Below are 27,276 nucleotides of genomic sequence, written 5' to 3'. Positions count from 1 at the left end.
ATGGGCTGTGCTCCATCTTTCTGGAAATGTCCGTTCATCTTCAGGAAGTCTCCTACCTCCTCTCGAGTGAGGGCTCCCAGAGGTACTGTATTAGGGTGGTTCTGATGACCTTTCTTCTGCGGCTCTTGACTCGCTCGGGGTGTTGCAAAAAGTTCAGGGTAGTTAGGTTTCCAAGTCAAAGGACATAAATAGGTAGATTTTCAGATTCACAGTCCACCTTTGACACAGCCATACAGATTTCAGGGGCTGTATTTATGTATTATTTGTGGGTGTTATTAAACGTATATGTAAATGTCTATATATGTAAATACATATCATTTATGTATTACTTGTGACTTAGACTTACATATTGACAGCAGACGCTTTCACTTTAGTTTTGTAGCCTCTCTGCTTCCTGCCCGAGAAGATTGCGATTTCTAGTTTTCATTAATCAGAAATCTCATCTGCTCTTGTTTCTCCTCCTCCAAATGACATCGCATGCCTGCTTCCTAGAAGAGGGCTGCAGTCTGTAATTTGGGCTAGTCACATTCTGACCTGTGAGCGACTTCACCTGGCAGTCTGTTGGTTGCTGTGGCAGTGGATAAATCAGTCTGGGGGATCTGTTTGCTGTGTATTAATGTCACCTGGGGTTTTGCTCTCTTTTTCAGGTTGCAGTGCTTTTGTCCACAAAGGCTGTAGAGAAAGTCTGGCCTCCTGTGCAAAGGTCAAAATGAAGGTAAGACATTTCTGGCTAAACCAATAAGATCTTCAGAGATGGGAGATTTGGGGTTGTAGTTTTTGTTTCTTTTCATCATTTGGTACCTACTTTGAGACTAAAAGAACCAAAAATGATTTTTCTCTTCTTAACGCACTCGGGAATTTGTGGCTTTTGGAAGGTAAAATGCTTTCAGAGGTTCTCCATGTTAAATGCACATTTCTCTGTGATTTTAATCTGTGTCGCCGTTGAAGTGGTTTTCTTCTTAACTGTGTCTGCAGACCTCCTCTGCCTTTCACACGCCTGGCTTCCTTCTTCAGGACCATGAGGGCAGCAGGTGGAAATCAGGGGCTCTGACACGCTGATGGGCTGGGGAGTGTCAGGGTTAAACGGGCCTGTCTGGCAGCACTTTTCTCCACAGGCTCGTGTGGATCACATGACAGGAGCAGGAAGTGTATGATGGTACGTGCTCTGAGTATGCAGCTGTGTGATAACAGGCACTGCATATCAGAGCCCTTAAAGAAAGAGTACGGGGCTGGGGGCAGATGGGTGTTTAGGTGGCCTGTGTGGTTTTCAGTGTTGTAGTCACTCATAAATGTCTTTGTTCCTTGTCAGAAGAGTGCTCTCCAGCTCCATCTACACAGATGCTCAGCATGCTGTGTGCTTCCAGTAACCAAACGCATTTATCTAGTGCAGTGGCCTCAAACTGGAGTGTGCATTAGAATCACCTTGGGGGCTTGTTATAAGGTGACAGTGGGCCCCACTCCCAGAGCTTCCAATTTGGCGGGTGGGGAGGGGGCAGGAACTTGCCTTTCTAATAAGTTCCCAGATGATGCTAATGCTGCTAGTCCGAGGACCACACTTTGAGAAGCACTGAACTCTAGTGTAAAGATGACAGACCTCTGTACCCCAGATCTTTTTCAGTCCATGGACATAAATTTTGTTTGGCTCATGGAGTAATTTTTTTTTTTAATTGAGTTAGTGTATTTATTGAAAACTCGTATTTCACACCAGTTTGGATTTCCAATTTCTCCTGAAGAAATGGAAGATCTCACAGCCCTGGTATTTCCCCTTACCCAGCATTCCCAATTCCCACCTTGCTCTTTTTCTTTTTTTCCATAGTACTACTTACCACCTTCTTAGGGTCTACTTAACAACTGTATTTATTATATTACATTTACTTTTAATGATCTGTACGTTCCCCCCACTAGAATGTAAGCACTCAACTCGCCAAGTGATCCATCAATAGCTCCTAAGCACGTAGAAGAGTATCTGGCCTGTAGTTCCTTAAATGTTGGAGAGGTGGGTGGTGGGTGATAATCCACTGGGGCTGAGTGACTGCTACCTCCTCTAGACAAGATATACAAGCCCCAGACTGCCACTCCCCCCCTCCTCCAACTCGCCTGTGTCCTTTGTTACCTGCCTGACCCCACAGGCATTTGAGTTTGTGATCTCTGGTAAGACTGCTGTTACTGTGAATGTGCTATAGAGAAGGAGAATGATAGGGATACAGCATATCCCATAGAAAAGAATGTAACCTGAAAGGGGGAGTTCCATTTTAAATGGACCCTTTTTCACTAATGATTTATCTCAGACTAATTGCTTCAGTCTGTAATTTCTCACACAGTGTCTCTGTTCCATGCTACAACAAAAGTCTTAAAATTAGCACTTTACCTAAGAATTATTTAACACCGTATAAATGCGAGTCAGTGGAGAAATAGAAGCAAAAAGGGCACAGATGCCGCTCTTAAGGAATCAGCATTCTGGTGGGGAAGATGGACAAGCAGACGATGACCATAAGTAAGGAAAAAACTAGGCGGGGGCACATGCAGGATTCTAAGGGGTGCCAGTCACTGCCTCGGGTGAGGAGAAGAAGGAAGCTAACAGATGGCTCTACCAAGGAGGGATTATCTTGAAATAGAAGAATGTCATGCCTGTGAAGGTGAAGAGAGCATTCCAGGCAGAAGAGACGGCATTTGCAGGATCAGAGTGCTTGGCGGGTTCAGAGGGGAGCCAGAGTGGGTGGCTTATCTAGGACTAGGGTGCTGAGGACCATTGGCAGGAATAGAGCAGGGAAGTAGGAGCAGCTGGCTTCCTGCTCTAGGCCTCTTGAAACTTGACAGAAGATAAATTGTAAATGCAGGGTTCACTCAGGCTTTCTTTTCCTTTCAGCAGCCCAAAGGGAGCCTTCAAGCACATGACACATCTTCGCCGCCCACGGTCATTATGAGAAACAAGTGTAAGTAGCTCAGCCCACGTCTCATGATTCCTTTTCGCCTCTCTGGTTCAGGACTTGCCCATACTTCTGTAGTATTTATTTGTTATTCTTAAGCAAGATTTGAATACCTATTTTGAATACTTAGAGAAGGCTGCAGTTTCATTGACCAAAAGCTTACCATTCTACCATCAAACTCTCTGGAAGGTTCTAGAATAGTGTGTGTCTTCGCTTAAAAGGCAGCACCTTAGCCCTGTGTGTCTTGAAATTTCTCTTGCGTGAGTCGACAGTGAAACTTGCTTTTAGCAGCGTTACAGTTGCATCAGATGAGATCTTGCTTATAAACTTCTTGACAAACTGTGGAGTTATGAAAATCTTTTTTTCCCCAAGGACTTCAGTGGTACACAAATTGGGTAAATCACACCTCTCCCATTCACATCAACCTGTCTTCTCCAGTCTGTGCAAAGCTTCACTTTGGTTTTACTTAATATTTTCCCCTTTTCATTCTTCATTCCCTATCTCATTCCTTTCCCCTCCTCAGCACGCACTGCAGTATACTTAATGTAAACCTCTGTAATCTGCCGTATCTTTAGACATATGTGTACCTCTGGAAATATCTCTTATGGTTTTGTGCGTTAAATGTAAATTAGATGATAGGACTTGCTTATCCATTCTGCTGGGTTTTTTTCCACTCAATATGGTTTTGAGATCTATGCGTGTTACTATAGGTAAGCTATTGTCTCAGATCGCTGCATGGTGTTCTTTCATAAATATACACCACATTATAATTATCAGTTCCCCCAAAGCGGTTGTCTGAGTTGTTTCCAACCCCTGTCATAAAGATGCAGTAATGAATATCACCTAAATTTGCTCTATGGGAGCCCATGTGAAACTTACCCTCAGGCCGTGTTTTTCAAAGGGTAGACCCTGGATCAATTAGAAGTGCCAATTCTTGGGCCCTACCCAGACCTACTACGTCAGAGATTCCAGAGGCAGAGCCCAGTGATCTGTGTTTTAGTAGATGCTCCAGGTGACGGTGATGCACACACTCGAGCTTGAGGACCACTGCTCTGTGCCCGACTGCTCTGAGTGCTTCCAGATGGCCCCGGAATGGCTGTGCCACCAGGAGGGTATGGAGTCCCCTTAGACAGAAGTCCAATTATTGCCCATCTTTGCATGTGGATTCCTAGAAGAAAGGTTGTGCCAGACTGTCACCCACTTTAACCAATGATCCAACCCATTCCAACACCTTTTACAAGTCTAATCTTCCTTAAACTTTTGTTCTGTGACATTATCCCTTATTTCAGAAACCTTTTTTTTTCTTTCAAATCAGATAAAATAGCATTTTTCCAAAAAATACCTATTATGTCTGACCCCCGCATGTATTCTTCTTCCTGTTTTATTCCTGAGGTAACGTAGTGGTAAGAGTACAGATTGTGGATTCAAGTTGGATGGGTGTGAGTCCCAGCATCCCACTTAACAGCCGCATAACCTCGGACGTTTACTAAATCCCCTGTACCTCGTTTTCCTCCTCTGTGAAAAGATGGTAATAGTATCAGCAGGTGGTCATCGGGTTTAAGTGAGATCACACCAGTGAAGTACTTGGTGAGAGGCCTCCTTCAGTGTTTGCTTTCAGCACTACCATCACCATCACAAATAAGGATGCTGAGGCTCAGAGAGTAGTTAGCAACTTCCCTGAGTGGAGTGGATTGGTTTCAACAAGGGAAAGTTGTTGTTTTCACCCCCCATGCTGCCTTTTAGATGCAGGTTGTTCTTGATAAGGTTCAGGGCTCTGCAAGACATGACTTCGTTCTGGTTCTGCTTCTCCAGCCGTTTCACTGATCCCTTATATACGCCCCTCTACGTACTTCCTCTTTTGCTTGTTTTCTCCCTTTCACATTAATAGAGTGTTTCTGCCTTCCTTCATGTAGTTCTCCTCATCAAAATGTCCTCTTTTTCTGTTGACTTACCCACATCCTACTGTTCTTCAAGAACCGGTGTTTCTTCCTCCATCAGATTTTATCTGCTCAGCAGCTTCCCTTCTGAGACACTGAGGATGTGCTCCAGGCTCTTGAACACTTGAGCATGTTCTCTTCCCCGCCAGTTGCCCTTCTTCCCTGTTGGTGTGGGACCCACATCTCCTAGTTTCCTGTGTGCTTTCTGCAGGAAGGGTCTGGTCGTGTTATAGGGTAGCATGTTTCTGGTGTTTATTATATCACCTTCTTCTAAATAGAATTTGAATTGGAAATTAATGGTTTTATTAATTTTATTAAGTCAGAAACATCCTGTAATACTGTGAAGCCATAACAGCTGCCCCAGTCTTATTTCCTTCAGCTCCTGATGCTCCTGGGGATGGACAGGTAATGCAGCAGTTTAGTTAGCTACCAAGGAAAACTAATTTGCTACCCAGATGGCAGTGTGACTACTTTAGCATGAAATTGGAGCTCCAGTTTCCTCTTTGGTCAAGTTCAAGAGAAATATGCAGTATGAGGACAAATTAGCTATGTGACCTCAAACACGTGTTACATTTTCCTCATCTGTAAACTAAAGGAATTGGTCAAAACCTGTGTTCTCAGACATTGTACAGAAGAATCGCTTGGGGAGCTGGTAAACGTGTAGGCTCCCAGGTCCCACCCGCACAGAACAAATAGGGCTGGGAATTTGCATATCTCACCAGCCCCTGACACGTTTCTTGGTAGGTCCTCCCAAAGAACACCAGCCTCAGTTATCTATGAGGCTCCTTTTATCCTTAAAATTCTCTCAGTCTCCTTTTCTCTTACTTTGAATGAGTTTACATTTTTAAATATATAATTCTTTATCCTCACTGCCATCACAGCCCACAGGTAAACCGCTTTTCTTAGTTTTATATTTATCTTCCTGAAGTTTCTTTATCAAAATAAAGCAAATACCAATTTGGATTATTAATTATGTTTTTAAAACATAAAAGGTGGTCTGTTGTGCACTTTATTCTGCACCTTGATTTTTTTTTTTTTTTTTTTTTTTTGCGGTACATGGGCCTCTCCCTGTTGTGGCCTCTTCCGTTGCGGAGCACAGGCTCTGGATGCACAGGCTCAGCGTCCATGGCTCACGGGCCCAGCCGCTTCGCGGCATGTGGGATCTTCCCTGACCGGGGCATGAACCCACGTCCCCTGCATCGGCAGGCGGACTCTCAACCACTGCGCCACCAGGGAAGCCCTGCACCTTGATTTTTTTCCCCCTTAATATGTTATCTGCAGATCTGTGTCAGTTCATGGAGAGTGTCCTCATTTTTTTTTAAAGCTTCTTAGGATTCACATGTAGGCTGTACCATGATTTATTAACTGATCTTCTTTTGATTCTCATTTTGCTTTTACCAAACTTTGCATTGAATAACTTTGGACATATGTCATTTCAAATATAAACAAGTAAATCTTGTAGAATAAACATATCCTAAATGGAATTTCTGGATCAAAGATAGGCATTTACAGTTTCAACAGCTCTTGCCAAGTTGTCTTCCATAGAGTTTTTGTACCTATTTACACTCCCAGGGTAAATCTCTTTTAAAGCAGTTTGCTTCTATTTGGCATTCATCAGGTGAGTCAGTGCTGGTGGGCATGTGTCGGTGATACTTCATTTGGTGTCCTTTCGTTCTGTACAGCCTCCCAGCCCAAGGAGCGCCCTCGGTCCGCAGTCCTCCTGGCCGATGAAACCACTGCCGCCCCCATGTTTGCTAACAGACGGTCCCAGCAGAGTGTGTCGCTCTCCAGAAGTGTCTCCATTCAGAACATTGCTGGGTGAGTGGGGATGTAAAGCTAACACAGTTGACATCTAGGTGACAGAGCATAATAATTTATACCATTTGACAAAAAGATTGTTTTAGAAAGAAATGTATAACGTGATGGGTTAGTGCTACAGCTGAGTGGGGTGAGGATTACACTTTGATGCACCATCATGATCGCCATTTTGTAGCAAGGATCCCCTTTAAACACCATTTTTAGGCCAGTTGTCCTCTGCTTTTATACATGATCAGCCCTGCTTTTATTTTATTTTATTTTATTTTTTTGTGTGTGTGGTACACGGGGCTCTCACTGTTGTGGCCTCTCCCATTGCGGAGCACAGGCTCCGGACGCGCAGGCTCAGCGGCCATGGCTCACGGGCCCAGCGGCTCTGCGGCATGTGGGATCTTCCCGGACCGGGACACGAACCCGTGTCCCCTGCATCGGCAGGCAGACTCTCAACCACTGCGCCACCAGGGAAGCCCCAGCCCTGCTTTTAAAGAACCTGCCTTCTAAAAGGATGATTTTCAGATCAAAATAAGAAGTGGGAATAGGAAAAAAGATTTAATTCTGAATGTTTGGTTTCAATCACTTGTATTTTCATATGTCACACTTTTCTGTTGGTCAGATGAACCTGGGGGGAGGGGGTAACTGTGTTTTGTTTCGCTTTTTTTTTTTTTTTAAACTTGCCTCTTGACTCTTAAGTCATGGGAGTGAATAATGGGCCGGGTACTACAGTAGGTTCCCCATCCCTCATCTGCACTGTGTTCCTTTTATGGTCCCTCCAGAAGTTGCTGTGGCCCCTGATTGTTCAGGCCTTGGCTGTCTGTGATTAGCACGGGGCCAATTATGATGTTGCTGGCTGTTTGGGATAAGATGCCTGCCTTCCCATCCAGTAAAGAAGTCATCTCAAATGTAGGACTCAAAACATCTCTTGCAACTCTCTTAACCTAGGCTGGAGGAAAATTCCCAACTGAAGGATGCAAATCTCCTTTTGTCTGTGTTTCCTAACCTCTGTGCTGGCTAATGTTTCCTCCTCATTAAAAACAAAGTTTCAGGGATTTTTATATCGTTTTGTCTTTCTGTTGTAATTAACCAAAGGCTTTCTTTTCCAAGTTCTGATGTTACCCAAATGAGTTTATATTATGACTTTTAAAAGTTGGCCTTTAAATAGAATTTAGTTTTAAATGACTCTGGCTTACTTTTGTGTTGTACCACAAACATCTACTGGGTGCCTAACGTGCTAGCTGGTGAGTTGGGCTGAAGAAAAGTTGGAAGAATATGGTTTAATATAAGTGCTTGGTCTATAGTTATTTAGGGAACACAGGGAAAAAGTCCAGTGGTTAGACATGAGTTTCAAACAGAAAAATTTCTTATATAATGTGTGTGCAGTTTGAAGGAAGAGCATTCTCCTAGCTGCCTATCGTTAAAAAAAATCCAAGGCTCAAAAAGTTCATGCTTGCAGTGATGTTAAATGCCTCCAACCTTCCTTAATAGTTTGTGTTGCATATTGCTGGGTACCTGACCTAAGTAATTTGTCTTCCATCATTGTAGTACTTGCAGCCAGCTGTCACTTTATAGTTTTTCAGATCTTCACTTAAGACCGGAAACTATGGCTTCTCAGAATGTATCTGACGGTATGTGTTTCCTTTTGCCCCCAGAGTTGGCAATGATGAGAACATATCAAACACCCGGAAATTCCTGTCTCATTCAACAGACTCACGAAATAAAATCAGCAAGGTCAATAAGTCAACAGAGTCCCTTACTGATGAGGGTAAGCAGAAATCACGGCATGTATTGTGTGTGTCTGCAGAGACTTTGTGCCATCTCCTAGAATGCAAGCACTAACGCATCTCCTGCCTCTTCCTGACTCCTGTGAAACTTCTCTGAACTGTCTGTAAAGCATCACATGCTTTATAATGAGTTGGTAAACCCACTTACCCTGTTGTTAGATGGTTGTCCACTGAAGGATGTCATTGATTTTAATGTGGTCAGATTCTGGTACAAACGCTTCTCCTTCCCCTAGACTTTGGTACACGTTCAGTTCTAGCTCTCTTGGCACAGCTGTAAGCCTACTCTCTTAAACAGGTCAAGTCACCAGGACCCTGATCATGTCTTAATCACCTTTGATTTATGTGACGGTTATCACCCTTAACCGAAGTCTTGAATATAGAGTATGTCACTCTGGAACAGAAAATGATCTTTTCTAATAGAATATATATTCTATGAACATCCCTGTATTAGTGTAGAGTGTTTATGTCTCATGAAATTATCACCATGAGGAATGTCCAGCAGAGGGTTTTTTTTAGAGGTCACAGATGCAGGATTCTGATATTGATTTTTTTTGTATTTTGAGGAGTAGGCACAGACATGAATGAAGGGCAGCTAATGGGAGACTTTGAGATTGAGTCCAAACAGCTGGAAGCAGAGTCCTGGAGTCAGATAGTGGACAGCAAGTTTCTGAAACAGCAAAAGAAAGATGTGGTCATACGGCAAGAAGTGATTTATGGTGAGACTCTTCATGTGCTCTGCTAATATTTGATGTGCATTGTCTGGCATTGTTTATTAGGGGATTTATTGGGCTATGTCAAGTCAATTTTGAAGTATGTAGCATCTCAAAGATTTTCTTTTGAAAACTTTGAGGTATAGAGACATCTTATTCCTATCCTTTCCTCTCTGTAAAATTATATTCTTTAATTTTATTGGACATTTTATTTAATATGAGTGCTTATTTATGTGATAGTCCTAAAAAGAGATCTCTTGTGACAGTACAGTTTAATTCCTCAGCTACAGTAGAAACTAGACTAAACACAAGTCATTTCTGGGAAATAGGAACGTAGTAAATTATGAAAGGTCTTGAATCCCAATGAAGACCACATTGGAAACCACCACTTAAGAGTGATGGAATCCAGTACACCTGTCAGAAAATAGTGTGAGGTCCCGTGAAAAACCGAGGAATAGGATGAAAACACCTTAGGGAAAAGACAGCTGTTGACTCAGTTTTAAAGTTTAAATTGGGCCGTAAATAGCCTTAAGACAAAATTGGGCTGTTAGTAGCAGCAGACACACTTTGCAGGAGAATCCTCCAGGAGAGCATTCCTGACCACTGAGCCTTGTCCCTCCCCCAGAGCTGATGCAGACGGAGTTCCACCACCTCCGCATACTCAAGATCATGAGCGACGTGTACAGCCGTGGCATGAGGGCCGACCTGCTCTTTGAGCAGCAGATGGTGGAGAAGCTCTTCCCCTGTTTGGATGAGCTGATCAGTATCCACAGCCAGTTCTTTCAGAGGATCCTGGAGCGGAGGAAGGACTCTCTGGTGGATGAAAGTGAAAAGGACTTTCTCATCAAGAGGATTGGGGATGTGCTTGTGCACCAGGTGAGCAGCGGGTGGGCGCCTGGTGCCTCTCACACGCACCGGGGGCCCCGTAGCTGTGCGTTCACATCCTGGCTGGACTGCTCACGATCTCTGTGAGCTTAGGCAAGTGACTGCATCTCTCCGACCCTCAGTTTCTTCTTCTGTAACTGAGGACAGTAGATTTTCTCTTTTAATGCTATTTTAAAATTTAAGAGGTAATGTATATATAAAGTACCCAGCATTGGGGGCTTCCCTGGTGGCGCAGTGGTTGAGAGTCCACCTACCGATGCAGGGGACACGGGTTCGTGCCCCGGTCCGGGAAGATCCCACATGCCGTGGAGCGGCTGGGCCCGTGAGCCATGGCCGCTGAGCCTGCGCGTCCGTAGCCTGTGCTCCGCAACGGGAGAGGCCACAACAGTGAGAGGCCCGCGTACAGCAAAAAAAAAAAAAAAAGTACCCAGCATACATGGTAGATGCGCAGTAAAAGCCAGTTTTTCTTCCTCAGAGTCCGTACCAACATCAGAGATACTATAGTTTAAGAGATCAAAAAATAGTTTTTGGAAGTCTCAACTTCAACTTGTGCCTCAAATCAAAAGGCTCATTTATCTAAAAACCGCTTGAGACTAAAAACTTGACTAAGAAGCTAAGAAACTGTAAAATAATTCATAAAATATTTCTTGCTAATATTTTCATCAGGGTATGGTATGGTTTCAATCCTACGTCAAAAGCAATTTAGCTAAAAGTTGTTTTGATACTTTCAGATGTATATGTCATAGGCAGTTTCTAAATGTTTCTTTTTTAAAACATTCTTTTTGAAAGATGAATAATGCTAGTATAACCTTTATAGGCAGAGGGGATCGCATCACATCTGACTAGCTCTTTCTCACCGGCAAGTCTCTGCCTCCTTGTGGAAGCAGAGGCTTACTTGCTGGAACATTTGCCTGAGAATTGGAAATATCGTCCTTTCGTTGTATTCTTGAGTCTGTACCCCTTGCCCTATTAATTCACTGGTGCCTTCATTCATTCATTTTTCATGTATTCACTGGGGATTTACTCAATACCAAGTGGAACCACAAAGGTAAGTACAGTGTAGACCTCTGCTTCATGGAACTCATGTTCTAGGAGTGAAGGATAGGCATGTCGTGAAGTAAATGCAGATGCAGTGTAGTGAATGCGTTCACACTGGTGGTCAGGGCCTCAAAGTGGGCACGGTCAGCTCTGCAAGTGAGGACCCTTCCTCCCCGAACATCCCCCTCCTGTCCTTTTCCATGTTTCTCCCTCTGCCCCTCCTCTCCACCCTCAGACCTGCACTGGTACTTCCTCTGACCTTGTAGCTCCTTGTATTTGTGCATGTTCTCTAGTAAGATGTTAGCCCCATGGTGTCCATTTGTTGGTTCTGAGCGCCAGTGCCAGAGTCACCCTTTTAGGGCACTTGCTTTGTGATGGGAGCCGATCACTTAAAAATCTCTCTGCCTCAGCTCTTCTGTTGGTAAAGGGGGAAAGGAAAGGCTACGCTGAACGTTTTTTCAAGTTTTGGGGTAAGGACCAAGTTGTGTTGCCTCCAGAGATTGTTAGTCCAGCGGGAATTGATGCTTAGCATGTGTCTTGTGGACTACATACAGAAACTCAGCGGTTACCCCACAGTGAACGTAGCTTCAGATGAATGGTTGAGATTGCACACGCTTGGGAATGAGGTAAGTGCCATGCAGAATTGTTAGGCCTGCTGGCCTGAGGTAAGTAGGATAAACAGATCCCTAGGTAATGACGGCCGTTTCTGATGTCTTTCTGACTTATTAGGATGACTTCTTTGAGGCTGCTACCTCATGAAAGACTTCTAGTGAGTCTCTCTGTTTTATTACTGTGTTATGACAAATGGGAGTTAAAACACATCTTGCATTTCTTATGTGCACAGTACATAGATATTTCTGTGTTTATTATTTTTTAAATATATGTAACAGCTTTATTGAAGTGTAATTCATATGCCATGTGATCCCATTTAAAGTGCACAGTTTAGTGGTTTTCAGTATATCCGTGACTCTTGTGCAGCCGTCGCCATGGTCCGTTGTAGAGCATTTTTATCATCGTCACCCCTACCAACTTCCCCAGCCCTAGGCAACCACTGATCGACTTTCTCTGTGGGGTTGCCTATTCTGCACATTTTATATAAATGGAATAAAGCAATATGTTGTCCTTTGTGATTGGCTTTTTTCATTCATATGTTATCCATTTATCCTCTGATGAACACTTGGGTTATTTCCACTCTGGGGCTGTTGTGAATAATGCTGCTGTGAACACTGATATACAGGTTTTTCTGTGGACATATGTTTTTATGTCCAGGAGTGGAATTGCTGAGTCATATGGTAACTCTGTATTTAACTTTTTGAGGAACTGCTAAACTGTTTTCCAAAGCTCCTGTACCATTTTAATCTTTCAATCTTTGGAGGGAGCTCTCTTGGGTTTCACAAGTAGACTGGAAACTTTGGACAAAATGGTAATAGGAGTTTAGCACCCTGAGTTATGGCATAACCTCTGTTCTCTTTCCTCTGCAGTTTTCAGGAGAGAACGCAGAACGCTTAAAGAAGACATACGGCAAGTTTTGTGGGCAGCACAACCAGTCTGTAAACTACTTCAAAGACCTCTATGCCAAGGATAAGCATTTTCAGGCCTTTGTGAAGGTATCGATGTGAAACGGTGGGGATTTCCCTGTTGTCCAGAGCCTTGTGTCACTGTCAGTTTTGGCTCGAGCCTTCTCCCTTGGGTAGATCCTGACACTTGGTTTACTTCCTTGCAGAAGAAGATGAGCAGTTCAGTCGTACGGAGGCTTGGAATCCCAGAGTGTATATTGCTTGTAACCCAACGGATCACCAAATACCCGGTTTTGTTCCAAAGAATATTGCAGTGTACCAAAGGTGCGTCTGTCTCTGGACTCAGTCTTGTTTGCCAGTGGACTGTTTCGGTCTGTCCAACAGCACTGGAGACCCCGTAGAAGACCTCTTTTACGTCGAGAAGGTCTAAAAGAGAGCCTGTGTTTTATCTTAAAGACAGTTTTCTTGAGTGAAAACATAAGGTGTTATATCAGCAGACTTAGGGTGAATGAGAGCAAGAAGGGACGGAACCACTTAGTGATCCCAGTGAGAGTTCAGTGACCTAAGCAACTTGTCACTTGTCCCTAGACTGGGAGGTGATTCCACCTACAAGTGCTACAATCACCGCTGTTTCTCGTTGAACCACTACTTAGTAGTTTCTCTCTCAGCTAATGCTGCTCCTGGACAGTTACATTAAGGATTAGGTAAAACAAAGACGTAAATAAAAAACTGGTTGCTCCTCTCCCTCCCTAAAAATGTTGGGTTCCTTCCACTTTAGAACGTGGCACATAATTGCATGTCATCTGTGTCTTTGAAACATCTAACTTGATTTAAACTCTGACAGCGAGGGGTAGGCACGTGCCCTTCGACGTGTTGGCTTCGCTTTGCCAGCGTGCCCATAGAGGGAAGACAGTGATGTGGAGCAAGAAGGCAGGGTCCTGGGGCTCCCCTGGTGGCGCAGTGGTTGGGAGTCCGCCTGCCAATGCAGGGGACGCAGGTTCGTGCCCCGGTCCTGGAAGATCCCACATGCCGCGGAGCGGCTGGGCCCGTGAGCCATGGCCGCTGAGCCTGCGCGTCCGGAGCCTGTGCTCCCCAACGGGAGAGGCCACAACAGGGAGAGGCCCGCGTACCGCAAAAAAAAAAAAGAAAAGAAAAAAGAAAAAAAAAGAAGGCAGCGTGCCCCTCCTTCTGCCCAGTAGAGACAGTTATTCTTTCCTTCTCAGACAGTGAAGTGGAACAGGAAGATCTAGCTCAGTCCCTGGGCCTGGTGAAGGATGTGATTGGAGCTGTGGACAGCCAAGTGGCGAGTTATGAAAAGAAGGTCCGTCTCAATGAAATTTATACAAAGACAGATAGCAAGTCGATCATGAGAATGAAGAGTGGTCAGATGTTTGCCAAGGAGGATCTGAAGGAGGATCTGAAGCGGAAGAAGCTCGTGCGGGATGGGAGCGTGTTTCTGAAGAGCACAACAGGGAGGCGGAAAGGTGAGGCTCACTCTCGTCAGAGTCTAAGCGTGTGCTAGAGGGCAGCGGGCAGAATCCAGATGTCACCAGGTTGTTCCCAGGGACCCATGTCCAGACGTCACACAGGGGCAGCAGGCATTTATTTAGTTGATCTTAATCTTGTATCAGAAAAGACTGGTTTGAGATGGCTTACAAAACCATATAGAATACAGTAAGAGAACGAGGAAATGATGCAGTCAGGGGAAATGAAAAAAAAAAATTTTTTTAAAGAACAAAGCAAAGGGTAAGATTCATACAAAAAAGCAAGGTGTTAAGGAAGACGTGTTTTCCCTATGAAAGAGGGGCAGCACATTTGGGGTCAGGGTCTCTGGCAAAACAATTGCTAGGAGGGAAATACCATCAGTTGCACAATTCATAGATTCTCTGAGATTAAAAATACATCACTCGTTCCTAAGAGGTGGCAGAGGAATTTTCAGCTCCCGAGACCTTAGAGAAACGAAGTTTAACTCACAGCAACTAGATTTATTATTAAACTTTGTTTTTCATCTTTTATCTTTGTCTAAGCAAAAGAGGTCATAAAAGATACTCACTTTCTGTTGGATTTTAGTTTTTACCTTTTAAATGATCAGCCCCATGAAGTGAAAGAAGTTAGGAGGTTTGTTCATTCATCTGTACATCTGGTTTGTTTGTTTGTTTGTTTTTAATAATTGTTTTCATCAAACCTGTATTCTCTGGGCCTGTATGGTAACTCTAACCTCAGCAGTATCCTTGAGTATACCCAGCCCACCTCCCTGGCCTCGGTGAGCTGAGCACACAAAGCAGCCGAGTGCTGTCAGCCCCGCTGACATAAAACTCAGGTGAGTGAAAATGTGTGCTTCTCTCATCGCCGAGGTATAAGTAATGCTATAGGTAGCTGCTGTGGGAGAATTCCCAGGACTCCTTAGCTAGGGTCTCACCATGCTCAGACCACATAGTAAAGAAATCCCAGGCATTCAGCTGCTCTCAAAGGTGAATGTCGCAGGACACCCTGCATTAGAAGTTGGGCCGAGAATGAAGAGACTTGTAAAGAGGTTCTTGCTCTGCAGTATGATGGTTGCCAGAATAGAGAGGCGTGAACTGAGGACAAGAGGAGGGAGCCAGGCAGAAGGGAGGAGGAAGCGTGGAAGCGTGGAGCTGAAGGGTCTGGCCCGTCGGGAAGGGTGGGCAGTCGGGGTCTCTGGCAGCAGAGTGAGGCAGGAAATACGGCTGAAGAATCGGCCGGGGGCCAGGTTGGGGTGGGTGCGTGCTCCAGACTAGGTGGCTGACAGGGATGCTGGTGATGGGAGTGAGCGAAGAATGGACTCAGAATGGAGGGTTTGAGCAGGAAAGGGGTGAGTTAGAGTGTGTGTAGTTCAGCTGCTAGGGGCAGGGTAGAGGACAGCAGGGGTGCGGAGGTACCAGGGACCGAGACGAGGGCAGTCGTTGTCACAGGGATCCGGGAAGGGCTCCTCCGGGCAGGGTCATCTCAGAGAGAAGAAATGCCCCTTCCTGCCACCAGCCAGCTGTGCCTCTCAGTGCTCCATGATGAACCTGAACTGTGCGATCCCTGCAGTTCCTTCCTTCCAGCCCTGATGCTCTGTGATGTCCTGAGACCACAGTTGAGGGCTCTGGCCTCACCGCCACTGTGAGGCCGTGTCGGAGGTAGCCTGATGGTAGAGAAGTACCTGCCCTCTCTTGTAAGGGTGGATTTCCTAGAGTTGCTGCCAGTGCTGTGTTTTCTTTACACGGCAGTTTGTTTATTCATTCCCGAAATAAAAACTAATAGATTCCAGCTGTTGGAATAATGTGGTCAAAGCAATGGCAGAACGATAGGTTTTCTGGCCTAAAATGTCTCCAGTGGAGATAAAAATTTGGTGTTTAGTCATTTTCACCCCCAAGTGAAAATGACTTGTGCCAAGAACAGCCAGTCCTGTGTCGGGTAACCCTTGAAAGGGGTAGGATTGTTTTTCTCTGATCTACTGACGCTGTGATTACGTCAACTTCAGGATTCAATAAAGTTGAAACTTATGTTTTAGAGCTCCTTTTTTTTTTTTTTTTTTTTGGCAGACACCTGAACTATTTAAAAGTAAAGTTTAAGAAAAAAACACCTGTCAAAACCAATGGTAGTGCATGGAAAATTACTGTGGTCTAGGCTGAAAAACTAGACCACCCTAGGAATCAGACATCCTTGCTTCTGTTTTTCCTCATAGCTTTGCAATGAATTACACAGAGAGGGCACTCCAGTTTTGGCAGTAGTGGTAGAAAAGGCCAAGAGGGTCCTGCCCACCCAGGAGGCAGCTGCATAAGTCAGCCCGTTGTTTTCCCAGAGATTTGTAGGCTCCCCTTTCCAGAGTGAAGGTGGTACAGAGGGACCTGTTAGGTGTCAGTAGACGGCTCACCTCCAGGGAGGTCCCACTTTGTCCTTAAGGGAATAATGGGAAATGTCACTTCATACTCCTAGAGGATTAGACCAAGAGTTTGTGGCATTCTTTTGATTCCTGGATCCAGCTAGAGATGTTAATTTGGCTTTTGTTTTGTCTTAATTGAGAAGAAGAGAAGGCTGTTTCCACGGTGCAGAGGGGTTGAGGTTGACTGTGCTGTGTTGGAGCTGGGAGCGGAGCCACTGTACTCCATGTACCTGTGACGGCAGCGGGTGTTGTCTAGCCATCCGTGTCCTCTGGGATGTGTGGATGAAGCCTGCCTTTCATTAGACTGAGATATTCTTGTACATCACCTTCTGGCAGCCTTCCTGTCTGCTGTCCCGTGTCTTTTTCCCATTACTGTGATCAGAAGTTGAGAAATACTATGACCTGACTATTATGACCTGTACAATGTGTTGCTATTTCGCATCTGTTAAAGTCCTGCTTTCCAGCTTTAAAGAATTTATTCTTAAAAATCTTGCCTTGTGGGATATATCTTTCCAGCACCGAGTGCTTAAGCCTTCCCAAGACAAGGCTTTGGTGACAAGTCCCATCTTAAAATGCCTCTAAAAATCTAATGACCATATCTGGAGCCTGCTGAAATGTCAAGCCCTTGCCTTGGGGGAGTGTAATAATGTGCTGTGCGGGTGTGTTGCTGAGTTTTCCTCTAATGAAGTGCCCTGAAGGTGCTTCACCGTTCAGTGGTCATTGTTCTCTCTTCCCTTTCCCCCTCTACAGAGGTTCAAGCGGTCCTGCTTACTGACGTTTTAGTTTTCCTTCAAGAAAAATACCAGAAATACGTCTTTGCGTCATTGGTAAGCTGAATTGTTTGTGTCTGCTGTTTGTAATTAATAGTATTCAAACTCGTGATGGTAGGTGGTGAGTGTTAACCCTGTATTACTGCTCTCCCACCTTCTTAAAATTGGCTCAGGACAGATGCCTCCGAGTCATTTCTTACATACCCTTGCAGTTTTCTGCCCACCTCCCTCCCCACCAATTATTTTTCTGTTCCCTCATAATCCTTTTGACAGCCTTTGGCATTTGATCTAAAAAGAAATCTGTCATTGGAGTAAGTCTCACACATTACGTATTACAAATCTTGTCAATTTATAACATTGCCAACCAGATTCTGTGACGAACCAGAAAGGACTCATCGTGCAGAAAACAGGACTCGAACCTTGATAACCTTAAATTTTCGTTTCCTTTTTGGAAATCTTTTTCTGTTGCATAAAATGTGAGTGAGCCGTATGCTTTTAAAAGGCATCTAGTCTTACCTTAGACGGAGGTTGTTTTAAGAGCTAGAATGTTGTATCCATGTCTTAACGTCTGCGCTCTCCCCCATTTTCCAGGACCAGAAGTCAACGGTGATCTCTCTAAAGAAGCTGATTGTAAGAGAGGTAGCACACGAGGAGAAAGGTTTGTTCCTAATCAATATGGGGATGAAAGATCCAGAGATGGTGGAAGTCCACGCCAGCTCCAAAGAGGAGCGGAACAGCTGGATTCAGATCATCCAGGATACGATCAGCACCCTGTGAGTCACACACACTCGCCCACCCCCGCCTCCTGGTACTTCTGTGGTTTCATAGTGGTTGGGCCGCCATCAGACTAATCGACATCTTCAGAATGTGCTGTTTTGTTGTGGTTGTATTAGGAACAGAGATGAAGATGAAGGAATTCCCAGTGAGAATGAGGAAGAAAAGAAGATGTTGGACACCAAAGCTCGGGAGTTAAAAGGTAAAGCTGGTGGAAGCGGTCTGAGGCCCTGTCTGGGGGCATCTGCAGTCCCATGGAGTCCCCGCTGCTCCTCCATCCCAGAGCCGTCCCGGCAGGCATGTCAACCGAGGAGGGGAATAGCTCCTAACAAAAGAGAGACCAAATCTGAGCTGGCACAGGTCCTGGTGAACAATGGCTGTAGGAATGTGTCTGATACTAGATCGAGGGGATGTTGGGCCTCTCGTCTCGGTATCAGTGTCCTTGGACCCTGGTGACAGTCTTTGTACTTTGTCACAGAAGAATCTGCCAGAATTCATGGTCACATCTAAGATTAAAACAAGGAGAGAAAGGTACTTGCGGGAAAGAATTTTCCAGTTGATCCATTTGTCAGTTACCCCCGCCACTGTGCCCTGCGTTCCAAATCCGTCATGAGGTGGTTTGGGGAGAAGTGTGCCTATGGGTTACATTTGACCACTCTCTGTCTAGGCCCTACTGTTTCATGTAGTTTTGTTGGCATCCCTGCAAGCCCTGTATTGCGGTCCCCACTGTATAGGTGAGAAAGCTGAGGCCCATGAAGGCCAAGCAAGCCAGGGTCACACACACACAGTTCATGGCAGAGCCAGGGCTGTGCTCCCTGTCTGCTCAACTGCAGGGCGCAGTGCTCGTGCCCCTTTGCCGGTGCTTGCTGAGTGTTCTGAAGTAAATACGTGTTGTGCTTTGGGTAGAAGTAAGGCCCAGAGTCAAGTAAATATAGGCGCCCAAGGAGTTTACTTATTACTTCATTCTGTTTCAATGGGGAGAAAAACAAAAAAAGAGATGGACAGATTTAGACTGGAGCCAGTATCTCATTTTTTAATCTCTGCCTGTGATTGGGATGGCAGAGATAAGAACTGCCTTCTTTTCACATGTATGAAGCACCTGGCCAGGCATAACGCTAGGTGCTAGGGGTGCAACAAGCCCTAAAACACTGTCCCTGCCATTGGGAAACCCACACTCTGGCAAGGGAGATCTACATAAATGACAGGCCATCTAGACCACGGACACATGTAAAGTGTGTAGGACCCACGAATCCTGCCTGTGGTGAGTCTCACAGAGAAGATGACACATGAGCTACATCTGAAAAAAATTACCTCACCAGATGAAGAATAATAGTTAGGTGAAAAGTGAAAAAGGACCTGACATGTCTGCCAAGGAATGAAGGTTTGGTATGTCTGGAGAGTCAGGGCTGAGTGATGGGAGATTAAGCCAGGAAGCCACCACATCTTGAAAGGCAACAAAGGGAATGATACAATTTCTTTAGCAAAATTTAGACTTAAATTTTTTTAATTGGTATTGACACCAGTTCGGAGAATTGCTTGGGGGGCTGGGGGAGCCCACTGGGAGTGGAAAAGCCAGTTGGGGAACTCTTGGGATAAGTTTGGTGAGAAATGGGCTGGAGGGGGGATGGACATGAGTAAGAAATAAGGAACCACTGTGGTGGGTGGTGGGACAGAGGGAGGAGACAAAACCGCTCCCAGGTTTCCAGCTGGGTAACTGGGGGATGACAATGTTGTTGCCTGAGGAAGAGGCCACAGGCTACCGGGAGGAGGCAAGAGGGGTGGCAAGAAGGGAGAACAGAGGTTTCTGACCTGCGGAGAACAAGGCGTCTAGGTGGAGAGAGCCGCCTGACAGTGGGACTCAGCGGTCTGGAGCTCAAAAAGTGGGTAGGATTTGGGGTGCCTTTTGTGAGTTATCAGCACATGAGGTAATTGAAGCCATGGGAGTGACTGAGGTCCCCGAGAGGAAAGCATGTAAAGTATAGAAAGGAGTTTAGGATGGAGCCCAGGGCTGGGGGGTGGGGGGAGCCCAGACACTCATTCATGGCAGGTGGCAGGTCTGGTCTGTAAAGTGCTGGAGTAAGAGTGGTAGGAAGAGAGAACCAGCAGTGTCCTCAAAAGCGGATGGGGAGGGAAACAGTTTTATTTTATTTTATTATTCATTCATTCATTCGTTCATTTTGGGCTGCCTTGGGTCTTCGCTGTTGTACGCAGACTTTCTCTAGTTGTGGCTAGTGGGGGCCTCTCATTGCGGTGGCTTCTCTTGTTGCAGAGTACGGGCTCTAGGCGCGCACAGGCTTCAGTAGTTGTGGCTCGCAGGCTGTAGAGCGCAGGCTCAGCAGTTGTGGCACACGGGCTTAGTTGCTCCACGGCATGTGGGATCTTCCCGGACCAGGGCTCGAACCCGTGTCCCCTGCATTGGCAGGCGGATTCTTAACCACTGCACCACCAGGGAGGTCCGGGAAACAGTTTTAAATGGGGGAAGTCATCCATGCTGGAAAAGATGAAATGAAAGACTTCACTGGATTCAGCAGTGAAGGGTAACCTTGGAAAGAGCAGATGCAGAGTGATGGGCAGAAGCCAGAGAAGAGTGTGTGGGTTGAGAAATAAACAGGAGGCAGGAGAATGGAACAGAGTGCAAGTTCGTTATGTCAGAAATTCTGGTATTTGCCTAGAAAGACCCAGGATAGTTTTCCAGGTAGACATTACAGATCAAAAGCTTGATACTGCCTTCATGATGAAAAAGAAAGTGGGGCAAGCTATGTTCCTTGTGGTTCCGTGCGTTACCACAAGGTGGTGCTCATGTCTTAGTCATCTCATCATAGTGAACAGTCAAGTCACCAGATCTCTTCTCTGTGCACCTGCAGAACAACTTCAGCAAAAGGACCAGCAGATCCTACTCTTACTGGAAGAGAAGGAGATGATTTTCCGGGACATGACTGAGTGCAGCACTCCCTTGCCAGAGGATTGCTCCCCAACTCAAAGCTCTAGGATCCTCTTCCGATCCAACACAGAAGAGGCTCTCAAAGGAGGGCCTTTAATGAAAAGTGCCATAAATGAGGGTAATTTACATTCAGCATCGCCCCTCTCTTTGTCTCCTCCCGCAGTGGTTTACACACTAATATTATCTACCAGTTTGTACTCTTTTATTGTAAAACAAATCACAAATACAGACCACAACCCAATACATATTTCACTTTAGTAAATTAGCATCAGGTGGACATCCTTGTAACTACTACCCAGGTCAAGAAATAAAATGTGGCCAGACCCCTAAAAGCCCTTCCACATGTCCTGTCCCCATCAGAGCTCTCTCCCTCCCTCCCGAAAGTATATTGTGACTTTTATAGTAATCGCTTCGGTTTCTTTATGGCCAAGTGCCTGTTCATAGACCCTGTGGTTCAGTTGTATTCATGGTTTTTGATATGCCTTTTAGGATTCTTTCTTTACAGTCCTCCACCCACCCCACCATCCCTTTCTTTTCCACACAATTTATCCTTGAGCTTTGACCTGTGGGTTTCTCTTTTTGGGTTTTATTCACACAGGGGTTCTGTTCTTCTGCCCTCCGTTTCCTCTGCTGGACTTGGAGGCTCAGTTGCTCAGACATAATCCCTTTGGCAAGCTGTGTTACCGTAGTGTTGTGCTCTTTCATCTGGGGACACAAAATGTCTAGTTGTATTCTTTTTTTTTTTTTTTTTTTTTTTTTTGTGGTATGCGGGCCTCTCACTGTTGTGGCCTCTCCCGTTGCGGAGCACAGGCTCCGGATGCGCAGGCTCAGCAGCCATGGCTCACGGGCCCAGCCGCTCCGCGGCATATGGGATCCTCCCAGACCGGGGCACGAACCCGTATCCCCTGCATCGGCAGGCGGACTCTCAACCACTGCGCCACCAGGGAGGCCCTAGTTGTATTCTTTATTTTGTAACATATAGGGAAACAAGATAAAAGGATAAATGCTTGATTCCCCCCCCCCCGTTATTTACCAGTTTTCAAAGTAGTCAATTGATTTATGGTCATTCTCTGAAAGTGACCAGTACTTTTAATATATTATTCTAGACTCATGAATTAAATATGTCTGATGCGCTTCAAGTCATTGCAGTTCTTATCCTTATTAAAAGTTAAAGAGGTCCTCTCTTTGCCAAGGAGCACCTCTTTGTGGGGCCTCTGAGTCCTTTTGGCGTGACCCCAGCAGTCTTTGAGAGCTGCTTTGCTGTTTGGTATATTAAGATGTTCCAGGCTCATCTTGTTTTCTGCCCATACCTGGAATTAGCCATCTTTCTGAGAAGCTCTGGTTTCTTTCAGTGGGAAATGATGTTTCAAGACCACTGTCTAGGCGCTAGGGGTGGTTATTGCTGCTGGGGTTTTCATCGTTACTAGGTTGGGCCTTTTCAGTGGGCCACTTTGGGGGAAATATACTTGTGTGTGTGCGTGAGGGGATGGGGTAATGAATTCACACTGATACATATTTCATTCAAATTGTGGACTACAGGGCTTAATCTCTTTTATATTACATCTGTATCTCTTTTCTTCCACATTGTGAATCCTCATTCTCAAGGATACATCGTAGAAATAAAATATCCTATATTTACCCTAACATACACATCAGAATAACAATACTAATACTACTGTCACTAAATATGACTCTCTTATGCTATCCCCATTCCCTCCCCCCTTTTTTATTTACCAGTTGTACTCTGTCTATACTGTCAGCTTACAACCACTGTATACGGCACTCTCCCCTTTTTAGACCCAACCTGTAGTCTTCATTCTGCAAGAACCACCACCAGTTTTTATCAGTGTCTCTCCAGTCATTTTGGATGTCTAAAGCTTATTCTTTAGTAGATGTCTCAGGAAAGGTTCATGAGGATAATATACCGAGTCCTTGCATACTGGTAATAATTTGTGCCCTTTATACTTGAAAATCTGTTCTGCTGGACATAAAATCCTTGGTTCATGTTCTCTTCCCCTGAGTATCTTAATTCTCGAATGTTATTTATTTTTTTCTGACGTAAAGCATTGCTGGCAGAGTCTGGCCGTAATTTGATATTCCCCGTGTAAGTCGCGTGCTCTTTGCCTAGACGCCCAAAGGATTTTTTTTCCCCTAAATCCGAGTAGTTTTACTAGAATATGCCTTGGTGTTGGTTATTCTGGAATGATGTTCTTGGGTTCACAGTGTTCCATTTTGACATATAGTTTCAGATTTTTCAGATTTCAGAGATGTATTCTTATAGTTTTTCATATTTTTCCTACACCCTTGCTTTGATTTTCTTCTTCAAGAACTCCCACTATCCATATGTTGGATCATCTTTGCCTGTCTTCAATACTTCTTGCTTTCCCATAGTACTTTTTATAGCTTCATCTTTTTAATGTTTAAATACCCTTTCACCATCTATTAAGTCCTTTTCTTTGGGGTTTATTTGCTCTCATATTCTAGTTGTTTTCATTTCTTAAAGGGATACCTTTTTTCCTTTCATTTCCACTTGAGTTTTGCCACCTCCTTTCTGTGTTTTCTGATTCTGACTTAGGTTCTTTCATGTCTTGTGTCATTTTATTTTATTAGCTCACTTATTTTATGGACATGTCCTTCTGATGTGCTTTTATTATATGTAGGGAAGTTATGCCCCTTGTTCTTTCTCTCTCTCTGCCTTTTCTTAACTTTGTGTGGGATTTGACTTTGATGTTTTTCTGTTGCTCGTTTTTGCGTGAAATACATTTCCTACATTTTTAGGCTCAGATAGCTTTTTTGCTTCATCGGACTCTTCTATTTTTTCATGTAGTGTTTTTAGAAAATAACAATGGCTTGTCTTAGGAGATTCCCTGCCTCTGTTTCCTCCCTTATTCCATCTGGACCTTCTTTTTCCTTTATCTCTGTTGCTTCTCTGCCGCTCAAATTTTATTCCACTTTCAGCACTTTCTCCTTTCTGTGGGACACTGCTGCTCTAGAAGAGAACCCTAGCTGGTTGGATTTGAGAATTCAGATGCTTAGACTGCTCTAGCCCCTTGACCTCCCTATGGGAGGGGCAAAAAGCCTGCCAGTTTGAACTGCAGTTCTCAAATTGTCTCACCTTACTTCCTAGGGAATTCCTTTTGGCTGCTTTGGATCTGACTCCAGGGGCCATGCTCCTTCCAATAAATTACTCTGCCTTCCCTGTACCCTTTTAAATCTCCTAGGTCTCATGTGAATAAGGCTGAAGAGCTAATCTCTGCATTTCCATTAGAATCCAACTAACGCATGTATCCTGAGCTGAGAGCTTTCTCTGAGCAAAGGAAGTCACGTAGTCACTTTGGAATTTTCTGTTCATCTTCCCTGTACATATAGTGTATTACCATGAGATTTTCTTTTTCCCATTAAAAGAGGAGATGTCAGTTTTGCATGTTTCCTTTCTTCCAGTGAAGATCCTTCAGGGTTTGGTGAGTGGAAGCCTGGGAGGCACACTTGGGCAGGCTGTCAGCAGCCCTGTTGAACAAGAAGGCATGGTAGGCCCCGTTTCCTTGCCCCGGAGAGCAGAGACCTTTGGAGGATTTGACAGCCATCAGATGAATGCTTCAAAAGGTCAGTGGTTTTGAACTCATGTGTTCTTGTGGGCAATCCTTAACTATCACAACTAAAAATGATCTGTACTCTGGTAGCTCCATCTCCTCTGTCCCAATCAGTCAGTAAATGTTTTAGTGAGATCCTAGTAAGTATCTAGCTGCTAAAACACTCAGGAACCGCTATGAATGTCATGTTCATTTTCAGTAATAAAAGAGGTTTTCCTGAGATCTCAGCTAAGCTATAGCCAAAGGGAGGTAATAACACTTGTTTTTCCTTTCTGCTTCTACTTCTTCTGCATCAGTAAAATTATTAATAATCAGTCACTTAGCTGCCATTGGCATTAATAGGATTCAGAAATATTCTGTCCCTAAGCTATGTATATAGTATTTCCTTGGCTAATCTGTTTTACAACTGCAAAAAAAAAAAAAAAAAAAAAAAAAACCGAAAAAACCTTGTTTGTTTGTTTAGGAGGTGAGAAGGAAGAGGGAGATGATGGCCAAGATCTTAGGAGAACAGAATCGGATAGTGGTCTGAAAAAGGTATTTCTTTCTAAAATACACTCCCTAAGTCCTCCCTGACACTTCCTCTAAATTCATAGTCTTTGAAATTAGCCTACTTTGGTTTTGTTTTGGACGCCCAATTTGCCGTTTTGATTTCCTGTTTTATCTTAAGAGGAAAGCACGTCTCTAAGCAAACAGTACAATTCAGAGCCCCACGTTCTTGGCCGTAGGGCCTGTCTCCAGACACCACGCCTACGTGCACAGCTCTGCCGCGGCCGTGGCTGGACCAGTTTCATTGAGAGGCTTGTTTAAATGCACACATCCACCTGAACTCTTTGCAAGGCTTCAGTAACAGTTCAGCCTCAAATCTTCACTGCCCTGCAGTGAGAAGCTATTGTAGAAAAGAACGAAAACGGGGAAGTCACAGCATAACTCAGACACACGCTGAATATCATTCTTGCCTCAGAGTCTTCGTTGTTTTTGTTTTTGTTTGCGGCACGTGGGCCTCTCACTGTCGTGGCCTCTCTCGCTGCGGAGCACAGGCTCCGGACGCACAGGCTCCGCGGCCATGGCGCACGGGCCCAGCCGCCCCGCGGCATGTGGGATCCTCCCGGACCGGGGCACGAACCCGCGTCCCCTGCATCGGCAGGCGGACTCCCAACCACTGCGCCACCAGGGAAGCCCCGTTGTTTTTAAATGCACTTTTTTTTGTTTGTTTTATAGGGTGGTAATGCTAACCTGGTATTTATGCTTAAAAGAATCAGGTAAGAACATTATGAGCTATTTAAAAGCATATGATTTTGTTATAATTGCTAGGTTAGGAATACTCATTTCTGTTTTGCCATGATGAACAAGCTGGGCTCCTGGCTGATCTGTGCAGTTGCGTTTCCTTTCCCTGGCCCCAGGGCCTCGTCTTGCCCTTTTGCCAGAGTACTGCCTCTGCTTCTCTGTCCTTGAGAAGCCCCTTGCTTTCTCTAAACGTGGGCCATGAAGCTCCCATGGTGATTTCTTTCCATCTACGCACACTGAGTAGAATTTGTAGCCACCTTTGCTGTAACACAAGCCTGGCACCAAAAGCCACAGTCTGGAACGTGGCAAATTAACTTGTGGGTAAAGTTTTGCATAATAATTTCTTATCCTGCAACTCAGCTTGAGTTTTCTTCTTCGAGCACTGCTTTTCACTCTGTGTCACTCTAGAAGTAGCCTTGTCATCTCCTAGCGAGAGATCAGGTCCCCATGCAAGTCCTTCACCTGCCTTCCGCTGAGCTCCGCTGACCCTGCAGGATAACCCACGCCTTTCACTGTTTCCTTGTCTCCTTGGGTCCCTCTTAGGAAATCCTCCTCAAGGTTACTACTGTCTCCAAACCTAGTTGACTCCAAGCGTGTGACTGTGTCAGCAGGCTGGAATTGGACACAGGACAGTGGGGTGCTAGGGTGTACCTCTCAGGGTGTTCTCTGTGTTTCTTCCTGCTTTTAATAGAATACCTTAAATCCCTGAGGAGCTTTCTTTTGAAATTTCAGGTTAAGGAAATCTTTCCTTTTTTCCCTAAAACACAGAAGGGTGTTTGTTGTCTTCTGTTTGTTGGCATGTTAGTCTACACGCTGACATCGTAACCCCCTTCAGCGTGTCCATCCTTGAATGAAGTAAACCTGATCCCACACAGGCTGCTGTGCTCTGGTGCTGCTTAAAAAGTAGCCCTTAGTTGATTTTTTCACCTGGCAACTTTCCCCTCATATTTAGTGAGAAGAGTCAGACAAGAGACAGTACAAGAGCAGTGGTTTTCAGGCATTCCAGCATGGATTATACACTACAGATGCTCAGCCAGAGTCAGCTGGTCTGCTGTGACTTCTCCCTCTCGCTGTTAATTAAGAATAAAGTGAAATGAGGGGCAAATCGTATTCTCAGAAGAGCTAAGCCTGATAATTAAGTTTTTGTGTTTTAAATATGATAAAAGGAATACATGTTTGTGGTAGAAGATTTGGAAAACATCCAATAATGTAAAAAAGAAAAAAAATAAGTAAACATAGTACCACTGAGAAATAGCTACTATTAAATGTTTGGTGTTCATATTTCCAGCCTTTTCTTATACAGGACATGTATTTTATGTGTGAGTGTGAATTGCATAAACATAGTTTTATACAATTTGTTTCACTACTCCCTGGAGCTTCATATCCTGCTTTTTTTCTCTTAACACACCAGAAGTGTTTCC

The 27,276-nt window shown here is 44.7% G+C and overlaps 1 protein-coding gene across 1 annotated transcript; it reads left to right on the top strand.

Moving 5' to 3' along the window:
* On the top strand, positions 1-26,285 carry LOC307049547 (A-kinase anchor protein 13-like; the record flags this gene model as incomplete). The annotated part of the gene is made up of 18 exons (XM_079699106.1): positions 1-82; positions 648-715; positions 2,867-2,933; positions 6,547-6,682; positions 8,326-8,438; positions 9,027-9,173; positions 9,793-10,043; positions 12,572-12,697; positions 12,814-12,931; positions 13,831-14,091; positions 17,247-17,323; positions 17,858-18,039; positions 18,160-18,242; positions 20,905-21,099; positions 24,423-24,584; positions 25,035-25,105; positions 25,790-25,830; positions 26,264-26,285. 18 exons carry the CDS (start codon positions 1-3, stop codon positions 26,283-26,285), a joined length of 2,202 nt encoding a protein of 733 aa, XP_079555232.1.
* Positions 26,286-27,276: the final 991 nt, after the last annotated feature.

Source organism: Hyperoodon ampullatus, assembly GCF_949752795.1.
Source record: "Hyperoodon ampullatus genome assembly, chromosome: 3".
In the NCBI taxonomy this organism is placed as follows: domain Eukaryota; kingdom Metazoa; phylum Chordata; class Mammalia; order Artiodactyla; family Ziphiidae; genus Hyperoodon; species Hyperoodon ampullatus.
This window is presented reverse-complemented; position numbering and strand designations above follow the sequence as displayed.